Here is a 26,064-nt window from a genome sequence, read left to right as displayed (position 1 = left end):
TATTTACACGCCAGCTGAGCGGCCCTAGATACGTAAGCAAAGCGTGGCTGTGTTTTGATGGATAATTGATTGATTGGTTTGCTGTATAGCGTGTCGCGCGGTTGTGTGGTGTTGATCACAGCTGCCAAACAACAAGATTATTTCCGATTGTGATCCATTATTAAGAAAGGCAATCAAGATGTCATCACAAGATGTTATCAAATCTACAGCCAAGAAATTGTGAGTACAATTCAGTAATTATAGGCTATAATAAGCTTAAAGGTCCGTAACCCGATCGACAGCATCATCCCCCGATTTTTTTCATTGTTGATGAGGTTTTGGTATCACATAATAGATACTATTTTTCTCATTACTATCCTGAAATTTGGCGCTCCAAGTCGATGTATTTCGAGAAATCATGAAACACAGCGGCTTTTACAGGTATACCAGTTTGTAAACAATGGTAAATACTTTGGATCATGGGCGGGAATTATGAGCGAAATAGCTCGTAATATCAGTCGCCTCAACAGCTACTTTGGTTTCGCGTCATACACATTCTGTGAAAAAGCGAACCACACTAACTGCTGAGGAGACGCGTCTAGACGGTGTGCCGTATTTAATTATAAAATTTCCACGAAGGAGGCAGCGGGCCGATTAGCTCAGTCGGTTAGCCTTGCGCTTCATGTTTCTACCGAGAGGTACGGTAATCGGTTCAAAATCCGGTGTCGGAATGTTTTTTTTTTCCTCTCCATTTTTAACCCAAATTTTTTTTATATTCATTTGAAATGTACATATTGCAAGGGAAATATATTTTGTTTCCTTTTTTTCTGAGACGGTACGAAAAAAACAAATATTTTTTCGTTCAATACGGGCCGGGCATTGATTGTACAGCATGTCAGCATTAAATTAAATCATCTGAACGGAAATGGTTGTTGTTGCTTGCCTACCCAGAATGCAATTCACGTATACCAAGGTATTGGATTGCAAATTTGGCTATTTATTCACATTTACGCCCGAAAATGCTCTCGTTTTTCACAAAGCAGCATAAAGGGGCGATATTTGATATTATTATGTAATTTTAAAGACAATCCATATCCAAAACCAATAGGGTTACCCCCCTTTAAGTTACTGTCAGTGCATGAGTGTGGCAAAATCATAAATGCATAATTTTCAAATCTTGCCAGTTGCAATGACAATGCAATATTAAAATGCCAATGGAACTTTTTCAGTGTTTATAAGCTTCTTGGATCTGGATAGCCCTTCTTCTTCTTCCGAAATAGTGTCAACTTCATTGATGAAGGCTCAGACAAATACTCAGTGCATTGAATTTGATATCATGTCTGAGAGCATGATTGATGATCGTGATGCAGCATTGTAAATATTCATTTTGTAGAGCTGTCGAGCTAGTCTAGAGTTATACTAATTTAAACTCGAGAGCTAGCACTAGCAGTATCAAAATTGTTACAAGTAAACTATAAACTAAGTATTAAATTCTTAGCCAAGCTCAAACGTAGGCTACCTGTTGCGTCCATGGCCATGCTGCGTACTAAGCGTGTACTCAATTGATGTTAAAGGCGCATGCATGCTTTCTTCTGTACTGCGCTATAGCATACTATGTAGGTATCCTAGGTGAATTCAAATTTGCCATCAAATTGCATCGTTTTATATATCAAATTAAAGCCCTTGAGTAAACTAAGCCAAAACTGAAAACCTTTTTTTCATAGCACTTTCCGTAGCAAAGTTACATCTTGTCAAAGATTGACTTTCATCAAAATGATTCAACTAGCAAAATTCCCCAAAACGGCATTTCGGGGGTGTTTCTAGATCTTAGTCTCATGGCGATGGCAGCTTTTTTTAATGGAACTGCTATCAAAATCCTCTAAAATTCCATATGCGACTTGATTATCACCATAAAAATCATATATTTGGGTCAAGTGAAGTATAGAAAACATATTTATGTAGGTTTCCTTCACCCACCTATTCTCGAAAAAATTCAAATTTCTATGTAAATATGCATTGTGTTGGGGCCCGGTCTCGGCGAATTAAGCTGACTAGTAAATGTGTTAACTAAGGTTTGCCTAGGTTACCTATACTATGTCCACGCATGTTTATCCCGAAGCCACTAGTGTTCCGAGTGTTCGAGCTTTGCCAAGAATTACCTAATTTACCTACTTCGCAGCGCAAACTTTAAAAACGGGCAAAACAACGTTTATTGGTATGACCATGGTCCATGGTATTGTCAAATGAGACTATGAGTATTGTACAAATCTACCAGTACTTATTCTTAGACTTAGTGAGTGGTGGTTAGCCTGTATTTTTGATGTAAATTTCAGAGAATAGAAGTGATCACATGCACACAACTAAACTTGTAAACACGTGAAAGGTTCATTTTCATAAATAAAATAATAATACTTTTAATGTAAGCACTGAATTTCAGTGGTTTCTGTGTGTCAGTATTAATTATGGAATCACACCACTAAATCAAGTTCCTATTCTTTTATGTGTTAAAAGGTACCCAAGAAATCGTCATTTTCTCATGGTTATAACGTCATCGTTCATTCAAAACACCATTTTTCCAAAAGTTTATGATATACTACCCTAGAACAGGGGTAGCGTTTTAAGGGGTCTTGGGGTCCAGGACTCCTTGATTTGGCAGGTCCCTGTGATTTGGACCCCTTAATTTTGTACGTCTGTGTAGAATAAGATGCCTGGACCCCTTTATTTGCCAATTTGGACCCCTGGACTCAGCAGGTCACCGCTAACCCTGCCCTAGAACCAGCATTTTTTTGGTAGTTGAGCGGCTCGATTTTTCGCAGTGGTGCCTTGAACATGATGTAAACCATACCAAAGCCTACATCTCAGCGCCTCTATGCTGTGGCGTCATTTGGTGCATGGAACTAAAAACCTTCCTAAAATGTCAGAAGTGTAATATTTTTTATTATTTTATGCTTGGATGATAAGAAAAACATCCACAGAGCACAACTATCACCAAAATATGGGCACATCAGCCTTCATTTCAAACTTTTTTTTCCGTTAAAATGCACCTGGTATGGTAAGCGAATAAAAACACTGGTTGTTATTTCTTCAGTCAGATAGGGTTGGACCCGATTTATAATAATATTTAACCGAGACTGAGTAAGAATGAGAATCTGCACATGCGCATATTTACAAAATTTCAATTCAATGGTCTGTCAGCTTTTTAATTAAAATGTTGGTTCTTTCACATCATGATTTGTTTTTTTTATTTATGAATGATTTTAAATCCCAATCCAATGGGCTCATATGCATTAAATTAGAAAGTACACATTTAAAAATACTTGAGACCTTGCTTTAATAATTAATACTAGTCTCAGTAAATAAATGATTTCCAAAAGTTTAAATTGACTTTCAGTACCGTACAACTAACGTAATTGTGTCTGTTTTACAAAAATTCAGTTTTATAATTTACCATTCAAATTATATTCAATGTTTAGATGTCTTTATTGTTTCACATACAAGTTTGGCTTTCTAACAATGGCCATACTTCTCTGAAAATAATCAATGTTGAAGTCTCTTGGCAGTTGGCACTTTTTTTTCATGCATTGTGTTGTAATATTGATTATACCATAGTTTTTTTAAAGCTAATTCATGTATTATCATGAATTCCTCCTTATTCATTGAAGATAATGTGATTGATATTACCACATAATGACTTGTTAGTCAATCCTATGGATTAAATTTAGTGATCCTTAAATATCATAAAAAACTTATATTAGATATTTTAAGTCATACAAATTGCAATGCTCCCTGGTCCTTTTTTTGTAAAGTGCTTTATAAATTGTGGGATAGGCTTTTACGACGGGAATTCATAACAATTAGTGGGTTTTTAGCGGGTTCGCCGTCGGACAAGTTTAGAACTGTCAAGCTTTCATCAGGAGTAGCTCTGACTTCTTCAGGACTTCTTTTCAGAGCCACCAAAACTTACAAATTCAGCAGATAGGCGAGATCTGCTTGTTTCTGCAGACAAGGGGCAGTCTTCAGCAAACGGCTCTTTTCAGAGCCACCAAAACCTTTATATTTGGCAGATAGACGATATCTGCTAGTTCTCTGTAGACAAGGGCAGTCTTCATTGAGCGGCTCTTTTCAGAGCCACCAAAACTTACAAAATCAGCAGATAGGCGAGATCTGCTAGTTTCTGTTGACAAGGGGCAGTCTTCAGCAAGCGGCTCTTTTCAGAGTCATCAGTAGACAAGGGCGGTCTACATGTCTCATTCTTAGGTACTTTGTCCTGAAGAAGTCAGAGCTACTCCTGGCGAAAGCTTGACAGTTCTAAACTTGTCCGACGGCGAACCCGCTAAAAACCCACTAATTGCTTTATAAATGTTTTCTTATTATTACAGTATTATAAATTAACATGATACAAAACTCTGCTTAAAATTTACAGTTTGAATTTTAAAATAAAAAACATCTCCAGCAATTTGTTCAAATAAAGTTGAACAAATACTTCAATATTTTGTATCCAAACAATAAGCAAGCCATGTAGTAAATGATGTACAGCTCACAAAGCTATAATTTATGTTTACTGTTTACTGTGCTACCCCCATAGTCCCTAGCTGCCTTAAAGCCTTAATGTACGATATTTTTAAATTTTTAGATTTTTCTTTTTTTCTTCCAAAATGATAATATGCAATCATTATGAAAGTTCCCAATACATTTGGACGCAACAAACATTGGAAATTTGCAAAGAAACAACATCATAAACTTCACCTCTATCACTCGAAATATCTCGCACTTTTTGGATTATGACGGCGAGTGCGGCCTCCTACACAGCCAGTTTGATTATGCTCCCTCCCATGTGTGGAGGGAGCATAACCAAACTAGCTTTGTAGGAGATTAAGATTTGCGATCGTTCCGACATATTATCATAATCTGAACAATTATGATAATATGTCGGACCAACAGAAAATCATCCTGTTTTACTACAAATAGGGCGAATTTGACAGTTTGCTTATAGATGTAAGTTGGAACATGTGTATGTACCGGTATTACAAATGCCAAACAATCGGTTTTGAAAAAAATAAAGGTATATTCTGAAAAAAGATCGTACATTAAGGCTTTAATGTTGGAGAGTGTTTTTTTTTCAAAAAGTATAGATTGGCCTAGTAGTGCTCAGCACTATGTCGAGTCGTGTGATTTCGGTGTTAAAAGCAAACTTTCACTTGATTTTATCTCTTGTGGGGGTAAATAATGGGAAAAAAGATGTTTTCATTTTTTTATTTCGTGGGAAGTGGTAAAATCCAAGATGGCCGCCAAAATCCTATAAAACTGACTGACATATGCAAAAAAAGCTATATATCACTCTCAAAATATGCTAAAAATGTAAATTTCAAACACTGGAACTATGTAGGCTTGTGTCAGACACTCAAAGAAAGATTTAATATTTCGGGTAAGTGGTAAAATCCAAGATGGCCCCCAAAATCCTATAAAACTGATTGACACATGCAAAAAAGCTATATATCGCTCTCAAAATATGCTAAAAATGTAAATTTCAAACAATGGAACTATGTAGCCTTATGTCAGACACTCAAAGAAAGATTCGGGGTAAGTGGTAAATCCAAGATGGCCGCCAAAATCCTATAAAACTGACTGACACATGCAAAAAAAGCTATATATCGCTCTCAAAATATGCTAAAACGTAAATTTCAAACACTGGAACTATGTAGCCTTGTGTCAGACACTCAAAGAAAGATTTAATATTTCAGGGTAAGTGGTAAAATCCAAGATGGCCACCAAAATCTTGTAAACCTGACTGACAAATGCAAAAAAAAGCCATATACCGCTCTCAAAGTATGCTCAAAATCTAAATTTCAAACACTGGGACTAGCATTGTGTCATGCACTCAAAGATAACTTTAATATTCTAGAATATGATTATTATTCAATATGGCGACCAATATGGCTGCTTATATACTGCTTAAATGTATATAAATGCATGAGTTTGTTTTTATGATCACGTTTCCAAGTATGTCTTTAAACCAAAAGCACAATGTTTTATATAACCAGACCCCTTGCCAGGTCCAAGATGGACGACATATCAGATACAGTACCTACTCATGACACTAGTGCATGGTTATACACCACTAATAGGCCTGGGCGTGCATGGAAATGACGAACTATTTGTTTTGCGTGGCATCTGAAAAGACTGTTTAAAATCACTGTAAGGGACCAAGTTATATTGCCAAAAAAGTACATTTTGGGTTGTGATGCTTCGAAATGGTATATTTTTCTCATTATATGACACCTTTTAGCATATATGCGCCCTATCTAATTAATTGCATCTTTCAGCTTCGAGGGTGCATTGCCATTTTGTTTGCGGTTCAGTGCATTTAAATAAGAAAAGTCTCATTTCAACCTATGTTGAGTTTTTGATCATTTTTGATCATTAACGTTTGGCGTTTAACTATATTAAAGCAGGTGAGAGTTCTAAATTTGAGAAAATTTCACCCGAAATCAGCCATTTTGCCATTGATAACAGTGTAATGGGTTTAGGGGTTTAGACTGCGTTATCCTAGATTCACACCCCTTATCGGGGGTTAGGGCACCTTATCTGGGGTTTAGACTGCATTATCCTAGATCCACGTTCCTGATCTGGGGTTAGGGCACATTATCTGGGGTTTAGACTGCATTATCCTAGATTCAGGTCCCTTGTCTGGGGTTAGGGCACCTCATCTTGGTTTAGATGCCTTATCTGGGATTTAGACTGCCTTATATGGGGTTTGTGTTTCTTATTTAGGGTTTAAGGTGCCGTATTTGGGTTTTTTAAACTGCCTTATCTGGAGCTTACGTCCCTTATCTGGGGTTTAGATGCCTTATCTGGGGTCTAGACTGTGTTATCCCCAGTTAACATCCCTTAGCAGTGGTTAAGGCAGCTTATTTGGGGTTTCGACTGCATTATCCTATATTTACATCTCTTATTTGGGGTTAAGGTGCCTTATCTGGAGTTTAGGCTGCCTTATCTGGGGTTTACGTCCCTTATCAGGGGTTAAGGCGCCATATCTGGATTTAGATGCCTAAAGAATGGATCTGGGATTTAGACTGCCTTATGTATGGTTTACATCCCTTTTTGGGGGTTTTACATCCCTTATGGTTTACATCCCTTATTTGGAGCCTTATGGGGTTTAAATGCCTTATCTGGGGTTTGGACTGTGTTATCCTAGGTTTACGTCCCTCATCTGAAGTTAAGGCGCCTGATCTGGGATTTAGATGCCTTATGTGGGATTTAGATGCCTTATCTGGTGTTTACGTTCCTTATCTGGTGCGAAGGTGCCTTATCTGGGGTTTAAACTGCCTTATCTGGGGTTTACGTCTCTTATCTGGGGTTTACGTCTCTTATCTGGGGTTAAGGCGCCCTATCTGGGGTTTAGGGGCCTTATCTGGGGTTTACGACCCTTATCGGGGGTTAACGATCCTTATCTAGAGTTAAGGCACCTTACGTGGGGTTTAAATGCCTTATCTGTGGTTTATGTTCCTTATTTAGGGTTAAGGCACCTTATTTGGGGTTTGGACTGCTTTATCTGGAATCTATGTCCCTTAATCTGGGGTTACGGCGCCTTATCTGGGGTTTAGATACCTTATCTGGGGTTTAGACTGCGTTATGCTAAGGTTAAGGTATCTTAGCCCCAGGTAAGGATCACAAACCCCGGATAGGGCCGTATAAACCACTGATAAGATAAGATAAGGCTAAATTCTAGATTTTAGTGGTGGTTATTTTTAAATTTTGATGGCCATCTTGGGATTTAAGGTCCTGTGCTGTTTTAGATTATACCAATGGATTTTTAGACCCTGTAAACATGGGTATAGACACCAGCATCATACTTCTAGGACTTTCTGCACCGAGATATAGTTAATTAATTTTCAATGGCGGCCATTTTGACATTTTGGCAGCCATCTTGGAACGATAGGTCAAAGGCAGTTGTAAATGACTCTATTGGATTCCTTGACCCTGAAAACATGGGTATAGACATCAGAATCGTGCTGCTGGGTGCTTCTCTGACCAAGTTATGGTGATTTTAAGGGATTTTGGCGGCCATTTTGAAAAACGCCCTCTACCAAGAGTTCCCCACACTTTTCGATGGTGCAGACCCTCTCATTTTATTCAGCGTCCTCAAATCTATAAAGAAACACCTTCAAAACTTCTTGTACTCAACCCTAGAATGGGACTTCCATTCTGTATCCTACTAAAGCGCAATTTATGAGTAAAATATGGCAAATTTTCAATCACGGCGGTCATCTTGGATTTTAGGCACTAAACGGTCTTTAAAAAAATGAAAACATGTTTTATTTCAATCTTTACCTTCCAATGTAATGAAATCAATTGAGAAATTGCTTTTAACAAACAAATCGCACGACTTCCCCTTTATTCAACATAGCGCTGTGCACTATAGTACTTGTTGCTGAGATTATTTTCAGGTAAAAATAAAGGTACCGTACTCATCTACTCAAAAATGTCCACTTCTACAGTACTGTACATACAGTGCACCTTTGGTAATTAATAGATGTGAAATTTTCCTCTCTAGTCTTCAGTACCGGTAATTCTTGTATTTAAATCTTTCGCCTTGTTTAATAATTTTGTATAATGTTTATATTCAATTTGTGCAGGAAATATTACATGGAAGTGAAGAGATTAGAAGATGCTTTTGACTTGTCTGGAGCAGATAAACCACAACGACACTATCCAACTCTTAAACCTGTAAGTAGTGCTCATCACTTCAACATAATTTTATTTCTGACTTAGTCTAATAGGGACTGCCTTTTGTAATGTTTTCAAATAAGAAGCCTCTAAACTTTTTGCACTATCGTTTTAAGCACAAGTCTTAGTCTAGGGAAGGTTTTCTAATTTTTTCAAAAACAATTTTCATCAATAATATACACCATTATATTTTGCTAAAAAAAGAGTGACAAAATTTATTTTTTCACATGATTTTTTTTTTTCAATTTTTTAAAAAATGAGATGAATTTCCAAAATTAAAAAAGAACCTTCCCCAATTTCATATCTCTACATCAAGAAAAGCTAACTGTAAAAATCATACTCTCAAACTAGTTTTTTTATAATGTTGTCACAAACAATTTGGGACAAAAAAAATTGACTGACAAACATATGATTGTTAACTTTCTTAATGCAGAGACCAACACTACAGTATGATGGTTTACACGACAGAGCTCTCAAGCATTATTTCCGTAATCCAGAAGTGAAGAAACACTTGAACAATATGAACCCTAGACCTAGTCGTAACGAAAGAGAATCAAAGATAAGGTAAGGTTTTTCACTTTTTCTCCCCCAACTTCCACAAAAATTGACACAAATTTGATGTTTTCAGATATTTGTAAAGACAGTCAAATGTAGTCCTTCTGTGGTTATCCTCTTAAGGCCAAAAAAAAAAAAAGGTTCGTCTCAAAGCTTGCGCGCGCGTTTGTAATCATTTCGCATTTGTTTTTAAATTTCTTGTGAGCTTTGAGACAAACCTTCTTTTTTTTTTGGCCTAATCTTTTTAATTTAAAAAGAAGTAAAAGTAAAACAGTTCGAAAGTGGCAATGCGTGAACAATTAATTTCACAAATACTTATCTTTATTTTACTTTTTTCTTATTTTTACAGGAAAGATGTTGATAACTATATGGCTAAAAGTAAATTTACGGTAAGCATATGCTGTTCTTTCATGATAGCAACACAGCATGCCTGACCAGGTTTGATCTTGGAATTCTGACAGCTTGCATGTTTACTTTTGAGGGGAGATATTTGGTTCCACATAGAACTGTTATAGCTATAACTATCTCGTATAATAGCAGTGGAGTGCCCAGAGGATAACTTGATGGACTCAAAGCCCCATTGATTTCTGCAAAATCAAAACAATTTTACCTCTTGTAGCATGTCCATGCAGAGGGAATAACTGAACTGAACTGATGTTTCAGTTTAAGTTTTATTTCATCCATTCAATTATACATGTAAACATAATACAGAATAATAATTTCTTTTGACAGAGTAGTGCGGAACATTTTAAATTATATGACAAGAGCAGTGGATGAGGATGCCACTAAACGCACAGCGTGATGTTGTGGCACCCTATACATAATGTTTCGATTATACAATACTAAATAAAGCAAAACAAATTTAATACCTTAGAAAAACGAACAAAGACAATGGTCATGGACACACCCTATGTAAAACCTTGTTTCAATTAATACAAATGATATTGGATTTATAATATAACTTGTTTTTACCCTTTCCAGGCTCCATATTCAACCTTAGTAAAACCAAGATCATCCCCGAAGAAGAGAAAGAACACGTTCCGTGGTGGTCCCTTATTGATGAGATCTCGACATGGCCCGTATCTATCCAAAGGCGAGACCGAGAGGCTGGTCAATGCTGCCACCAGGCTACTGGTTGCATCTGTAAGTTTGTCAGTTTGTGTATTTGTTTGTTTGTATGTTTTATTGAACAAAATTGATCTCGCGGTAAGTAAGGTTCCAAGTAAAGTGTCGGATATGAGCCGTTAAGACCATCATGCCTACAGCTACAGGTATCTGACACTTTACTTGACCCCTACTTGTAGATCTGAGGTTACTGTTCCAAACCCAGGCTACTTTTTCGTACATTACAATACATACACCCCATAGTATGGCACTCTATAACAATACCTGTTTTGTACAGAATAAAGCGTAATATCAACACGTCCATCAATAGCCTAAGATTGAGTATGTTATCATTGTTATGCCTACTTGTAACTTTTACTTTGTATGCCGCAAGTAGCAACCTTGTCTTCTAACTTAAGAACAAGTGGAGGCATTGATGTTTGTTACTTTCATTGACACTTCAAGATTGAGTGTATGGTCCCCACCTAAACCATATAATCCTAACCCTAATCACTCAATCCTACCTGTAATCCTAATCCTAAAAACTAACCCTAAAACAATAATCTTAATCTTTTCGGATAGCGACAAAGGTCTTGTAATATTTTTTTTTCCTTTTTTGCAAATTATTTTGTAAATTGTGTTACTTTAAGTTTATTTTTTATGAAGGGAAAAAGTGGGAGGTGACATAATAACCATTCTGTCATTTATTTTTATAGGAGACTGTTCCATTAGAAAGCAAAAGATCAAAAACATCAAAGGTAAGTAATGGACATATATATGAAAACTTAAATGGAAATAAATACCTAGATATTCTAAAATTTTGTTGTTTTCAAAGCAGTGGAACATTGATCTTCAAAGGGTCAAAGGAAAGTTTTATGATTTTGTGTCGATGAGTTGACATCAATGTTTATCGATATGCTTGAGCGAACTACATTCGATCACAACACTGTTCTCATTGTTCTATATCAGATGTGGCACAGGTTTTTAGGCGAGGTCCTGAACAAAATCAAGATGCTCGTGCCTACTGCTGGGCTAGCAAGGAACAATGGCAATTGCTGATAACTCCAAGGGGGGCAATCAACTTAAATTTTGTTAGGGGTGTGCGGAGCGGAGTACCAAACTTTGGGAACTTAGAACTGAAATTTCAACATATTTTTTGGGGTGTCTAGGGAAATAAAATTGGGCCATATTATAGGCTGTGGAGCTGACACTATTTTGTCCAAATTGTAGCTAAAGAGCTACAGTTGTCACAGTTTGAGGTTTAAAGAATTGAAGCATGATCCAGATGTGAAAAACTGCCGGAGAACCTGATAAAAAGGACCTAGAATTACTTTACTGTGTGTCAAAGCCTTTTGTCTAATAATGTATCAACTACTTTTTCTTCATCAGTCAAGAGCAGCTCAGTCACTACCTATCTATAGAAGTCCAAGCGGTAATGAGTTGCCACGAATCATGAGCACCAGCACCAGTACTCAGATGGTACCTCATAGACCAGACAGACCCAAATCTAACTATGGCATGAGGACATCATCTCCATCAAGACCAAAGTCAGCACTGGTAGGAAGACCCAAGTCAGCTGGTGGAAGATTGAAGAGCATTGATCCCAGCTCAACACGATATGGTTATGATATGTATGGTCAGCGAGTAAAACTACACAAACAGGTATGTAGATGAGGATTCTGCTTTTCCAGTTGAAATCCATACCCCTGTGGAAAACATAGCCTTTAATCTTACACACAGGGAGTGTGAATTTCAAATGGGGTTACCTGAATGGGTGATTCCATTTTAAGTTCACACTCCCTGTGTGGGAGATTAAGGTCATCCTCTATGTACATGCTGATTAGGCCTAAAAGAATTGTTTGATTGGCGTAACCCGACCGACCCTAAAAATAGGCCCAACCCAACCATCTGGGCTGGGCTTTCCCGTGCATAAATAAAATTGAAATGAAATGAAATGAAAGAAAATCATAACTCAATGCATCTCCTAGCAAGCTGGGGGAGGTTGACATGGCATTCACAGGTTTAGGATGTTGTACTAGAACAAAATTCTGAGCAAAATTCAAGTATGAAAAAGAAACCTTGCCAATGTTCTGGAGGGCTATTTTTTTATTTTAGCAATGTGATGTATTTTGGTTGGTGCACAACTGAAACATCCACCCATATATCCTAATTTACTGATATAATTTCAAAACAAATCATCAAACTCTCTCTCTATTTCAATTCCATTACTCAGGAGCCAAGGCACTATTCATCATCGGAGTCAGAGAATGAAGATTACGATGAAGAGTCTGTGGACAACGGCATGACGAACATCTTAGTCCCTGTATCCGGTAGTAGAGGACATCAAACCCCAGAATGGCTCAACATCCAAATGTCTAAAGTAGAAGTTGACGATGGTATAGACTCAGATGAAGAAGACCCTAGGGAAGAGGACTCAAATGCAGATGCTGCTTCAGTGAGTCAAGAAGATCCAAATTTATACAGTATGGATATGTGTACACAAACTGGGAGGGAAATCTGTACGCAGACTGTAGAGAAACCGGACAACACACAAGTGACACAGACGAGGCGTGGTGATGATGAAGAATGCATGACTGATCCTTATCAAGCAGATATGGCCATACAGACAAAACCGCCACCGATTACGTTAAGCACGCAGACTTACGATCCACCTCCGACCATATCAACACAAACAATCCCTCCACCACCGACGATGTCAACACAGACATACCCAGAGATGTCGACTCAAACAACTCCAGTAGATAACATGGAAACGCAGACTGAGATCATCACTCCGTCGATAGGTATCCAGTGTACGCCTCCTGATCCTCCCCATGAAATCGGGATCCAATGTGAACCTGCCAAACCACCACCGGAGATCGGTATCCAATGCGAGCCTCCAAAACCACCCCTGGAGATCAGTACCCAAACTATACATGCGTCACCAGGAATTAGCACTCAATATGATGCGCCCTCACCACCACCCTCAACCGCACCCTCTTCCTCACAGACTCGTGCACCATTTGTGAACTATGATTATCTGAAGCATGGGCCTAAACTGAAGTCTGGTAAAAGGACTATATATGAACTAGCCATCCATACTGGTGATCTTCTGGGTGCAGGGACTAAAGCGGACATACATATCACATTGTATGGAGAGAGAGGAAATACAGGGAAGATCAAGCTGAAACAGACAGACGAGTTAGATGTACGGAGGATGAAGTTTCAGAAGGGACAGGTTAGTAATGATTTTTTTCTTTACCATACATTTTTTAAGAATCCTGATTCAACATTAAGGGTATGTTCAATTATTATTGGTCATACTATACTATGATGATATGGTATAGTGTAGGGATATCTTGGATGTGGACCAATGCTATAATAATAGTTTTCTTTTGAGATTGGTATCACTATAATCAAATAAGTGGTCTTATAGAGGTTATTGCATAACTAGATAGAATGTGGAAATGAGTTTTGTGGTTTCAACATCTTTATACATGCATGGGATTCAATCACAGACTTGCCACAGACTAAGTCCACAAACAAAGCATAACCTTCAAATTACACCCATATGTCCGTATTCCATTGTTTTATTGAACAGATGCAATTGTGTGTGGCTAGTTGCACATGTTTTGTTAATGTTACTTTTAAATGAGTCAAACTTAGGGCAAGGTCAACACCACAGATTCTGAGCACATCCAGTACTTTGGCTAGTGATATCAATTCTTTGTCTTACAAACTTATGAGCACAAGATGAGCATGTGGAACCAGTATGATGTGTGCATTTACTCTGAAGAAATATGTCAGGGATGGCTTCAAAACTCTCGACTGCCGGTGTCCTGACTGAACCAACCACAACCACGTTCTAATATTCTGAACAGTAGAAACTAGGTCCAACCACCGATTCTGCCAGAACACCGCCAGTCAACCGGAGTTGGATTTTGAAGCCATCCCTTATGGCCTGTGGAGGCAATAACTAATTACAAATTACAATAGTTGGAGTTCATGCTTCCCAATAAATATCAATCTGTTCTTTATTTGCTGACCAACTTTCCTTTCTCTCACCATTCCTTTCAGATCGATGTGTTCAAAGTGGAGTCTTACAATGTTGGCAAATTGGAGTGTATATCTGTTGGTCATAATAGGAATGATATAGGTGAGTGAATGAATTGCGTAGCAATCATCATCAGGGATTGAGTTTTAAGGTGCGATCGAACACCACTGCAGTGCACATTTGAAATAGCCTCTCTGAGTGCGATTTATAGTGCACCTCAATTCCTACACTTATTACCGAATGCAATTTAATAGCACACCTGACAGCCCAACTTAGCATTTCCAGATTTGTAGCTCACCTGTTATTTTCAAAACTTAACCCCTGCATTGTCGTAATGATTTGTAGACATTGTATAAAACAAAGTCTTCTTTTCTGTTGTTGTTTTTTTGTTTCTTTCTTTTTCTTACTTTCCCCCTTGTTCCTTTTCTTTTTCCTTTGTATCTGTTTCTCTGCTTTCTTCCTTCTTCTTCTTTATTTTTCTCTCTGTTTTACTTTCTTTTCTTTCTTTTTTTTCTTTCTTTCTTTTGCCCTTTCCTTAATTGTTTCTCTTTATTTCATTCTTCCTTTTTTTGTATCTTTCTTGGTTTGTGACATTTAAAAATAATATAATCACAGTTTTAAAATTAGTTAGGTAACTGATATGTGTCCAATATGTGTGCAAGCTTATATTATTGAAATCAAAAAATGTTACAACCCTAGATCTGAGTTAATTAAATCATTCATCATTCAATGTTTTCTCATCAGGTTGTGGCTGGTATCTAGCCAAGGTTATGGTTAACGAGTTTGGAAATAACATTACATATGAATTCACTTGTGATCGATGGATGTCCGCTCAAAATGAAGATGGCAGGACAGTGAGGACGTTACCTGTCACAAATGTTATCATGGGTAAGTCAAACCAGGGATAAGAAAATATGGGATCTACAAGCCCCTCCAGCAGTAGGTAAAGTGATGCAAGCCATGAGCCACATAATTCTTACGCATTTTAAGCATTGCACACATCCAGCATTGCAAAGTATGCAAGGCTACACTTGTTCAGGCCTGTTGGTGCCAGCACTCTGATAGCAAACGCTGTGCTGGTACCAAATTTACAATCCCATCAAAGGCTTAGGCAGCCAGCGGTGTAGGGAGTGTTTTACACACCCAAATTTGTAAATACACACCCAGTTTTTGCCCACATGGCCTAATACTTTGTACACAAATCTTAAATTTACACGCCAGTTTTTTGAATTTACACACCCAAACCTTCAAATCCTGCCTAAGACCCTGATCCCCATGCAGGCTCTGCATCGTGCAATAACTAGCCAAGTTCAGTTAGATCCCTGATCAAACCACCAGGGATAGAGAGTATCTAAATGTGGTGGGTGTACTATTGGAAAAGCTTTGGGTTATTCCAGTTGATAATCATACACCACCTGGAAGATATGACCTCAATCTTCCACACAGGGAGTGTGAATTTGAAATGGAGTTACAAGTGACTCCATTTGAAATCTTCACCCACTGTGTTGGAGATTAAGGTCATGTCTTCTGTAAGGGGTGTATAGATTTCAACTGGAATAACCCATTCATGCCAGATATGGATGATGTCCTCACCTCAGTGTTAGGACTTCCCCTTACCCAGGAATAGTATAATCCTTGGACACTTAAAACAAAGGAGAGGAGTGGGGGTTTATTTACTGACATTGACATGAAATATAAGAGACTTTGAAGTGATGGCAAGAACCAGGTACTAAACTTGGAGATGTTTAGAAGCTCCCTGAAAAGGTTGACAAAACTGGGTTTTAATCTTGAGGTTCTGTGAAATCGTTCAAAGTTTTCTTCCAAACATCTGTGAAATTCTACCAATTCATTCATCATTATTTTGTCTCTGTCTTTACACAAAAAAGCATAGATTTATGATATTCTAGTTTACAATCACCAATGTGGCAGTTTAAAGTATTTAAATCAGGCACAATCAATTTGATTGAGGAAAGTTAGACAAACAATTTTTGCTTGACTTAATTGTACTCCTCACTTCATTTACAGATGTTGATGATCTTGATGACGATGATTACGTAGAACAAAGCCCAGACAGCAGCGACTATTCTGACAATGATGTCCATTTAGCACAGACACCAGACGGCCATTTTGTAGCTCTAGTCCCTTCGGAACGAGCCAGCCAAGCAAGCGGAAGAAGTCGTCCAAGCCGCAGATCAAGAGAGCCCGAGTCATCAAGTTCTGAATCGGAAAGCGAAGATGAAGAGGAAGATTCCGAATCAGACAGATCTGACAGTGACGATGATGATGATAGTGGCAGCGGAAGTGGAAGTGGAAGCAGTAGTGGGTCAAGTAGTGGAAGCGGTAGCGACAGTGGAAGTAGTGGAAGCGGAAGTGATTCTGGCGATGATCGTAAAGCTGATGGTGATAGTCGAGGTGGGCGATCTAGTCATGGTAGTCGCTACAAAGATCGTTCTGGTCATAAAGACACTCCTGATGGTGCTGCTGCACCACCTGTGCACTCTGAACCTTTGACCCCTAAATTAGACTCTACCACAGAACCAAGTATCACAACAAGTTCAAGTCAAGTAACCTCAAGTGCAACTTCTTTATCTTCATCTTCTGGTGATAGTGAGACTGCAACAGAGTCTAGATCAGAAAGGACAAGCAAGGGTAGTGACAGAAAAGACAGGAAGGAAAATAGTGCCAAAGCTAAACAGGATTATATGGCAGGATTCAAGGTGAGAACATAACTAAGGCATTATTTGAAACCTAAGATGTTACTTTGACATGAAATAAATTGTCATGGAACATACTTGGACATTGGGTATGACCATAAAAGGAAGCTAACAAAGCCTAGGGTCAAAGTTGGTTTGGTCAAGTCCTGTGGGATACACATGAACTCCTTGTAGATACCTAACTATAGGTTCTTGGAAATCAGTCGTTTCAAGTTTGAATCCGTGAAGGTATAGCAAAACCAGCATCCATGCACCCTCCACCCCACCCCACATCATCAATAGTAGTGTAATAAATATTAATCATATTTGTATTCTTTTGTAGGCTGCTATGAAAGCTAATCAAGAAGAACAGATGAAAACTAAAGAAAGGGAAGAAGAGGAAAGGAGGAAGAAAGAAGAGGAGGAAGAGAGACAAAGACAAGCAGAAGAGAGACTACTTCAGGGACCATCGATACATGAATGTTGTAAGGATGGCAACCTGGACAGGGTGAAAGTACTTGTACAGCACAATGCTAAGCTCAAACAGTAAGTATCATGGTGTACATAATGGATCATAATTGATTGCTTTATGAGGGCTTAACCCCCTGAGCACTACCTGGCGATCTAACATTGCCGCTGATTGGTCAATTACATGATATCTTCATTTTAATCACCAATCAGAATGGAGCTTTGCAAATAATTTAACCCAATTTTTTGCATGGTGAAATTATTCTAACATTGTTGCTGATTGGGCCAATTGATAATGAAAACTTCTTTTTGACCAATAGGCAGGTATTTCTCATGGTTAAGTGGATAGGCTTTCACGACCGGGTTCCATAACAATTGATTTTTATTCAAGTGCGCCGTCGGATATCACATTACCGGTGCAGCTGGTTAATGTGTGAAAACTACAGTACTGGTGCAGCCAGTCACTGTGTGAAATTGGTCAAGCTTTCATCAGATGTGGCTCTTTCCTGATGAAGTCAGAGCCACATCTGACGAAAGCTTGACTACATTGATGGGAACACTTGCGACATTGATGGGAACACTAAAAAAACTCCCTGATGAACCCCCAGTGGGCTTCAGAAATCAGGTTTTAGTCACCAGGGGCAAATAGTTTGATGGGTCGTTTGAGCCTGTTTCATTGCAATGATGGGTGCCTGCTTTGATTGGTAGATAGTTGGTATGGTTGTATTCAAATTGGTTGAGTGTCATGCTGATATAGTGTCTAGCTGGAATAATTAATGTATCCGCATCATTGAGGATCAAGAAAGTTTTCTTTAAAAACAATTTTATTTAATTCTTTAAAAACAATTTTACTTAATTCTTTAAGAACAATTTTATTTAATTCTTTAAAAACAATATATTTTGTTGAAATTTTTGGAACTCTACTTTTTGGTGTGTTCATTTAAACATTTATGTTTTGTCTTCTATCTCCTCCCCAGTACTCCAGATGAACGAGGCTGGACACCTCTTCACATATCGTCTGCCCGTGGTCGTCTAGACATCGTCAGATGGTTAGCCGCTAACGACACCAAACTAGAAGACCTAACACCTACTGGGTACACTGCTCTCCATATGGCTGCAATGAATGGACACCTTAATGTTATTATGGTATTAGCTGCTATGGGGTCAGAGCTGTCGTCAAAAACTGTTGATGAGCAGACGCCTTTACATTTAGCATCTATGAGGTAAGTAGTTACAAGCTATTGATAGGGGGGTACACTGTGCACATGTATGGCAACAACAACAACAAAATGAAAAGGTGTTTATTTTGCTACAAGGCCAGTAAACCACATTACACATTTTAGGGTTCAAAAACATTGATTTTCAAGATAAAGGGTAGTTTTTCTGATTTTGGTCGGAAACTTATTTAGGGAGAGTTGTTCAAAATGGGTGTAAATTTAGTTTAAAAACAAAGGATACATTTTTGTCAAAATCTTAGGCGATCAAAAAACCCTGTTCTATGATGGGATGTTCCTGCCAACCAGGGTCGTCGTGATTTTTTTTCCCTGGAAGAGACAAAATGACCCTAAAAAAATCATGATTGCATTCATACACAACATTACCCAGGAGACCTAATGGAGATAAGACAGTTATGTACTGACACCTGGTAAAAGCCCATGTCCTTTTGAAAGGTTAATCACGTAATGTGCAATAACATGATATTATTGTCCTTTCATACAGTGGTCACACAGAATGCTGCAAATGGCTGGTAGGCAACCGCGCCCCTCTGGACGCCATCGATAACATGGGTCGTACAGCACAAGACCTAGCAGAAGAGTATCAGCACGAAGAAGTAGAGGCATTCCTCAAATCGTGTCGTAAAGAGCTGACAAGATCTGATAGCTCATTGGCTCAATTGAGAAGCAGGTAAGCTAGTGTATCTAATTAATTATGCATACATCTAATTAATTATGCATGCACCTAATTAATTATGCATGCATGTGATTAGTTATGCATACACCTCATTTGTGGCATGATGTAAATATTCAATGTATTTTTTCTTAGTTGTATTCACAAAACTCTCCATTTACCGGCACTGTCATCTGTATATTATTTTTTCTTAGTTAAACTAGTGTTCTTGTTTTAGTTGTATCTTTTTGATGAATATTCATCGTAATTATTCATAATTATTCTTAAAATTACTTTAATTTGTAATGACTGTATAGTTGTGTTCCCTTAAAAGAGGAAGCCCTGTCAGAACAGTTCTTCTCGGGTCAGTAAACCAAACCTACCTGGTTATCAAATTAATCAGTGACAAGGTTATCTCTGAATTTGACAGGTTCTAATTGATGCAATAACATTAAAAGATCAATTAGCACCTGTCAAATTCAGAGATAACCTTGTTACTGATTAATATGATAACCAGGTAGGTTTGGATCACCCCAGAAGAACTGCTCTGGTGGGGCTTCCTCTTCAAACAAACCCTGTGAAGTTAAGTTATGAGGCAAATTGAAACCCACACTAACCCTGCTGTTTACCATACAGTCAATGTTTTGCACTTTATAAAATTGGATCAATAGAAAACCACCGAACAATGTACTCCAGTGCATGCTGAGACTCAAGTATTAATATATCTCAAAGTCCATGTACATCAGTACACAATATGCAAAAATTAACCATATTGCAGGTTACACTATAGACTCACAAATGTCACTTGGTCAAATGTCAAGAATTAACATGAAATTAAAGAAAAGACTTTATGAAACATTGGAGATTGTTAAAAATAATGCTAGGGCAAACATATCAATTTATCTTTGACACTAAATACCCATTTCAGAGTTTTGACAGTACCTCAAGATGTTCATAGGCCTTACACCCCTAATATTGCTGTGTTTTGTACATGCACAGATCCCCCAGTATGAGCTCGCAACCAGCTGACCCAGAGAAAACAACAGATTCTGAGGGTTGGGCTCAAGATAGCAAGGTGAATTCATTAACATAAAACTATAAGTTACATTCATAAGAAATTTTCTATATAACTTATTCATTTCATCATATTGTTCATCAAAACCATATCTTTTATTTTGTGTACAAATTCACTATAACCTAAAAATGGCAATAAACATCATGCATATTGCCTGTTCATTTAAGCACATATGTATGAGGTGACCTGATTTTAACTGACATTTTCACCAAATGTTGCATGTTTTGTTTTTGCAGCATGTTCATAGTGCACTGTAATCATTTATGATATCTCTCAAGCTTCTTTTCTTTGGCCCTTCCAAAATTTCTAAAATTTCGTGATTATAAAAAATATAATTCAGCTGGTACAAATTTGCCAAGTTTTAGTTACTTGTGAAGTGAGCAAAAGAGTTTCTGATGTGGCTTTTCAAAAGTACTGGTAGTTACTGCTTCACTTGAAATGTCTCAAGTTTGAGAGTAACGCCATGTTGATTTCGCAGTGGTAGATTCGAATTTGCAGTGGCAGATCAGTACGTTTACGCAGTTGTTTCGCCAGTGTACGGATAAATCACCCTTCTATGCGTGTGTATGCCCTGCGGAATTAGGTTAGCGTGCACGATTCGAATCTGCCACTGAAGACTTAAAAGAAACTTAAGATGATACAGACTGTAGTTAAGTTTCCCACATCACATCACCAGTTTCATGCATAAAATAAGTCATTTGGCCATTTTAGCAAACTAAGCTATAGAGTGTTTAGGTAATGGTCCATCTAACTGCTATCTTAATATTTGCTGTGGCGGTGTATAAGGCCAAAAAAAATTGTTGTGTTGCCCTCAACCGTCCGACCCTAAATGATGATGATTTTTTACAGATTTGTTCAAAAACTCAATGTTTTTCACTTAAAATTAATATTTTATTGAAAGACCAGTCTTTAATTGATGTCTAACAGGTACCCAGAAGTCAAAATTGACAAATGTCCCCTAATTGAAGAAGCATTATTTAATATTTGAGGGGATTTTTAAAAACTGAAGGTTTAAAAAAACAAAAATCTGACTGTCCGACCCAAATTTCCCATTTTCCCACTTGAGGGCAACACAACAATTTTTTTTTGGTCTAATTGAGTGATTTTACACTTTCCATTAAACCAGCCCTCTCTCTAACATCAATTTCTTCTCTTTTAACAGTCTGGGGATGAGCGACCTTCATCAAGGGGAGAAAATGAAGAAGATGTGGCAGACAAGGATGAAGAGAAGGACAAGAGACAACTCTTGGTAAGTCACTCAATTGGCTATTCCAGTTGAAATTCACACTACCCCTGTGGACGATTTTGGAAATACCTTTCACAGGGGGGGTATGTTTTTCAAATGTAATTGGTCAGGTTTAATCATTTTGAAACCCATACTCCCCCTGTATTATGGCTTTACCTATATAGGTAAAGCCATGTAGAAGATATCTTCTACAAATGGAGTGAGTATTTCAAGTGGAAGTTACCCAACTCTGTCTGGCCTCAAAGTAAAAACACAGTATCTACAAACATGTTACTAAATAGATACTGCCTTCTTACTTGGGAGATGAGTGTTTTTGAATCAGTCTGTCCAGAAAGCCTTTTACTTTTGAGGCACATGTGTTTTGAATTGGCCTGTCCCCAAAATTAAAATGCTGTATCTACAAGTCAATAACATAAAATTTGCTATTCCAATTCAAATCATACTACCCCTGTAGAAGATTTTGGAATTATCTTTCACAGGGGGAGTATGAATTTCAAATGGAATTGGTATATTAATCAACTCTATTTGAAATACACCCTCCCTCTGTGGAAGATTCAGGATGAATCTTTTACAAAGGGTGTATGACATTCAAATGGAGGTGCCTGATGTGTTTAATAATGCATGGTAAGCTGTGTTGATACAAGCTATAGGTATAGACCACTAGACATCATTGTTTATCAACAAAGGCGAGGGACTGATCTATCGATATGCTTGAACGAACCACTACACTTTTCAATGGATTTCTTGTACTATATGAAATGTGGTGGGCGATTTAAAATGCACGTGCCCTGAGCAAACTACGATGCGTACACACACTGCAGGGCATAGAACAATAGAAATTGCCATAATTCGCACATATACTGCCGGGCAATGACGTCACATGTCAAGTGGTCTATACAACTAGCATATGTGCTAGGAGGGGGAGCTGATCTTGGTATGGGTGGAGACTGGAGATGTGATATTTAGATTCTGAAAACTTACCACCTTCCAATAAGATAAATAAATACATACACCAAACTTTATGAAAAGGAAACCCAGGTATAAATTATACTTACATTTTACTCGGAATTTGTTCTTTCTCCACTTTTCCAGGTTCGGAAGAAGTCTTTCCATGAGCAGCAGACGAGAATGAGCAGTGAAGGCAAGAGTTTTCTGGAGAGTATCCAAGATGAAATTGCACAAAATATAGAACAGCAAGCATGACTAGCACTGCATGGGATGATGAAGTATCTCACAAATGATGCCATAAGAACTACTGTTCACATTGCCAAACTTGTTCTGACATTAAGTCAGTTTAGTCTGGTATAATCCATTTCAATTCAAGCCCATTTGTGTAGATGGTGTGTCATGAGATGGGTGGTTTCCCCTCCCCTGGGTGACAGATGAGAAGAAGAGCAAGATGAACTTTATTGTCCAGAGTGACATGTGATATTGTTCCCCCTCCCCTCTCCTCCCCTCCCCTCTCCTCCCTCCCCTCCCTCAAAGGGGAACAAATGGTGTGAAAATAGCCATTAACCACACCTCTCCTGGGTCCAACACTAATTTATTCCACAATGGTGTCTATGACAGCAAGTATTTATTCTTTTAATTAAGTCTTTCACATGAATACATTCCATGAGTATTTGGTTATGGAGCTCCATGCTATAAACAGTAGTTGGTGTCTCTCCATTTCTATGGGAAATAAGAATTTTTTTAATAGTGGCTTTAAACATTCCAATAAGATGGTGTAATCCATGATAGTATACAAAATTAATATTAACTGCCTATGAGTGTGATGGTCGACATATAATCACAAGGTGAAAAAATGGAATACTCCATTCGACCGACAAGCTGGAAAACGGAACAATACATCTTTCAATGAGTGATTATATTTTGACCATTGCACAAATTAAAGACAGTTAATACTGTTTTATATCACTCATACATAAATTCTTTAAGGTAGGAAATATATTTTTTTCATCAACAGAAGACTATGTTTTGCCATGACATACTAGTACTTCTCATTTTTGTGTCCACCCTATAATTAAATCGGTGAGTCAAAGAGTCGGCCTACACGGCCTGTCGCACACGCACTACAGTGCAGCACTGTGATGGTAAAAACTATCACACAGAGACGCTGATGGTAAAATGGCAATCAACCAATGAAAATCTAGAATTTATGAATGAGTGATATGATACATCTTGGACAATACATATATAGTAAGACTTAAATTTGATTTTTCAAAAATCAGGGTTTCATTAAGATTTTTACCAAAGACTTTCAAATCATGCACTCTACAAGTCTACATATATAGTAAGACTCGGGTTAAGACTGATTCATATAATCATACAAATCATGTTTTCATTAAGATTTTTACCAAAGACTTGCAAATCATGCACTCTACAAGTCTACATATAGTAAGACTTAAGTCCGATTCATATAATCATACAAATCATGTTTTCATTTAGATTTTTAATCTACTCAAGCCTTTCAAATCATGCACTCAAGGTCCATATATTGTTTGATTCATATATATATAATCATGTTTTCAGTAAGAATTGTACTCAATAATTTCACAATCATCAGATTTGTAAATTTGTAGAATTCACAATTGTGACAATCAATATGAATATTATGATGATTTATTTGATTTTTTATCATTTTGTCCTTTTGACAATCAGAACCCATGTTTGTAATTGTTGTCATCTTCATTGATGAGTAAACTGGCTGAACTGAGCTGAAAACACCATTGTACATGTACTATTACAATGAAGAAAATGCAATGTGTCCAAATTTTGGGTTAAGATTTATGGTCTTAATTAGTCAATAATTAGTGGATATAACAAGATTATGTTAAAACTATTTGATGTTAAGACCAGGGTTAGGATAAAGTTTGGCTTCATATTGTATTCTAAGATTATCGCATTCCGTCCTGTGAATATAAAGTACTTCCAAATATTCTGATATTTTTATTTATATGTTGGTTATTGGTTCTTACATCACTTAATGATGGGCAAATATTGTTTATTTGTGAATTACGAAGTATTTAAGTTAGATCAAGCACTTTTTTGTTTAATTAAGGATCATTCTTATGCTGTTCTAGGAGCTGTAACAGTTGATATATTTAATCATATTCATGCAAAATACAGATCATGATGATAGATAAAAAAAAAAGAAACATTTAAGCATTTGTTGAAATATTTAGTCTTATAGACTATTAGGTAGTCCTTAAATTACTCCACAAAAGAGGCTGTGCTAGTTAATCATAAATTCATTTTATTTTTTTACTAGTTTTGAATTTGTATTATAGAAAATAGCACATTTTTCATTGTACAAACATGTTTCTTGTATATAATTACTTTGTACATTGATTGATATCTTTGTTAAACTGGAGTAAACATTTTGAGGATATTATTAAGCATGATTAATGGGCAAATCATCTGTATATGCTCATACAATCATGTACATGTTTCAAGTATACTGTGTGGAGAATGCAGATCAGTGATATTCTTGGAATAGCCACTTTTATTCGGCTATTCCAGCTGAAATCCACACCCCGTATGGAAGACATGACCTTAATCTCCCACACAGGGGGCGTAGATTTCAAACAGAGTCACTCATTCAGGTTACTCCATTTGAAAATCTCACTCACTGTGTGGAAGATTAAGGTCATGTCTTTCATAGGGTTGTATGAATGTCAACTGGAATAGCCCATTGACTGATTTGTGCAAAGTGCCAAATAACAAATAACTATAGACCAAACCTCTCTATTAAGTGATGTGCTTTACCAGCTCTTGCAAGATCTGCCAAAGAGCTAGTATTGACCAAGACAAAGCAGCTTTTCACTGTAAAAAAAAGTGATAACATCGCCCTCTACAGACAGAATAATACAAAGGGGCACAGAAGGTTTATAGTTCAATGTTATTCGGCAGTATGCTGTAATATAATAGTCGTCACAGACCATAATTATGTAATACTGCTTTAGATTCTGTTGATTTTAAATTTCGAGGAAACATACACATTGGTCAATTATTAGAGTTTAATACCACGTCATTAATATTTGGGCATTTTGGGGAGATTTTGGAAAAAAGTGGACCTTTTAGTATCAGTGCACAAAAAGCACATATTTTTGTCTGATGGTTACTTTTAATAGTATGCCAACATCAAGAGGAGCATTATAGTTGTTTGCTTATTGATACATGTGTGTTTTGCATTATACAAAAGTGCTATTCTAGTTTTGATGAACAAATGTGTGTGATAATAAATAAAATAGCAATAAGAATCGATTAAACTACA

At 37.3% G+C, this 26,064-nt stretch overlaps 1 protein-coding gene across 2 annotated transcripts; it reads left to right on the top strand.

Moving 5' to 3' along the window:
* The first annotated feature begins 54 nt into the window (after window positions 1–54).
* Window positions 55–26,062, top strand: LOC140165010 (uncharacterized). Of its 2 annotated transcripts, XM_072188420.1 has the most exons (17): window positions 55–219; window positions 8,616–8,706; window positions 9,140–9,270; window positions 9,611–9,650; window positions 10,243–10,404; window positions 11,082–11,123; window positions 11,755–12,027; window positions 12,599–13,603; window positions 14,443–14,521; window positions 15,164–15,307; window positions 16,445–17,136; window positions 17,456–17,658; window positions 18,558–18,803; window positions 19,300–19,485; window positions 20,467–20,542; window positions 21,705–21,791; window positions 22,881–26,062. In XM_072188420.1, exons 1-17 carry the CDS (start codon window positions 179–181, stop codon window positions 22,989–22,991), a joined length of 3,609 nt encoding a protein of 1,202 aa, XP_072044521.1. In that variant the 5' UTR covers window positions 55–178; the 3' UTR covers window positions 22,992–26,062. The 2 variants fall into 2 exon arrangements, with proteins under 2 accessions (XP_072044521.1, XP_072044522.1); XM_072188421.1 differs by lacking the exon at window positions 20,467–20,542.
* Window positions 26,063–26,064: the final 2 nt, after the last annotated feature.

This window comes from Amphiura filiformis, chromosome 11 (assembly GCF_039555335.1).
Source record: "Amphiura filiformis chromosome 11, Afil_fr2py, whole genome shotgun sequence".
NCBI classification, from domain to species: domain Eukaryota; kingdom Metazoa; phylum Echinodermata; class Ophiuroidea; order Amphilepidida; family Amphiuridae; genus Amphiura; species Amphiura filiformis.
This window is presented reverse-complemented; position numbering and strand designations above follow the sequence as displayed.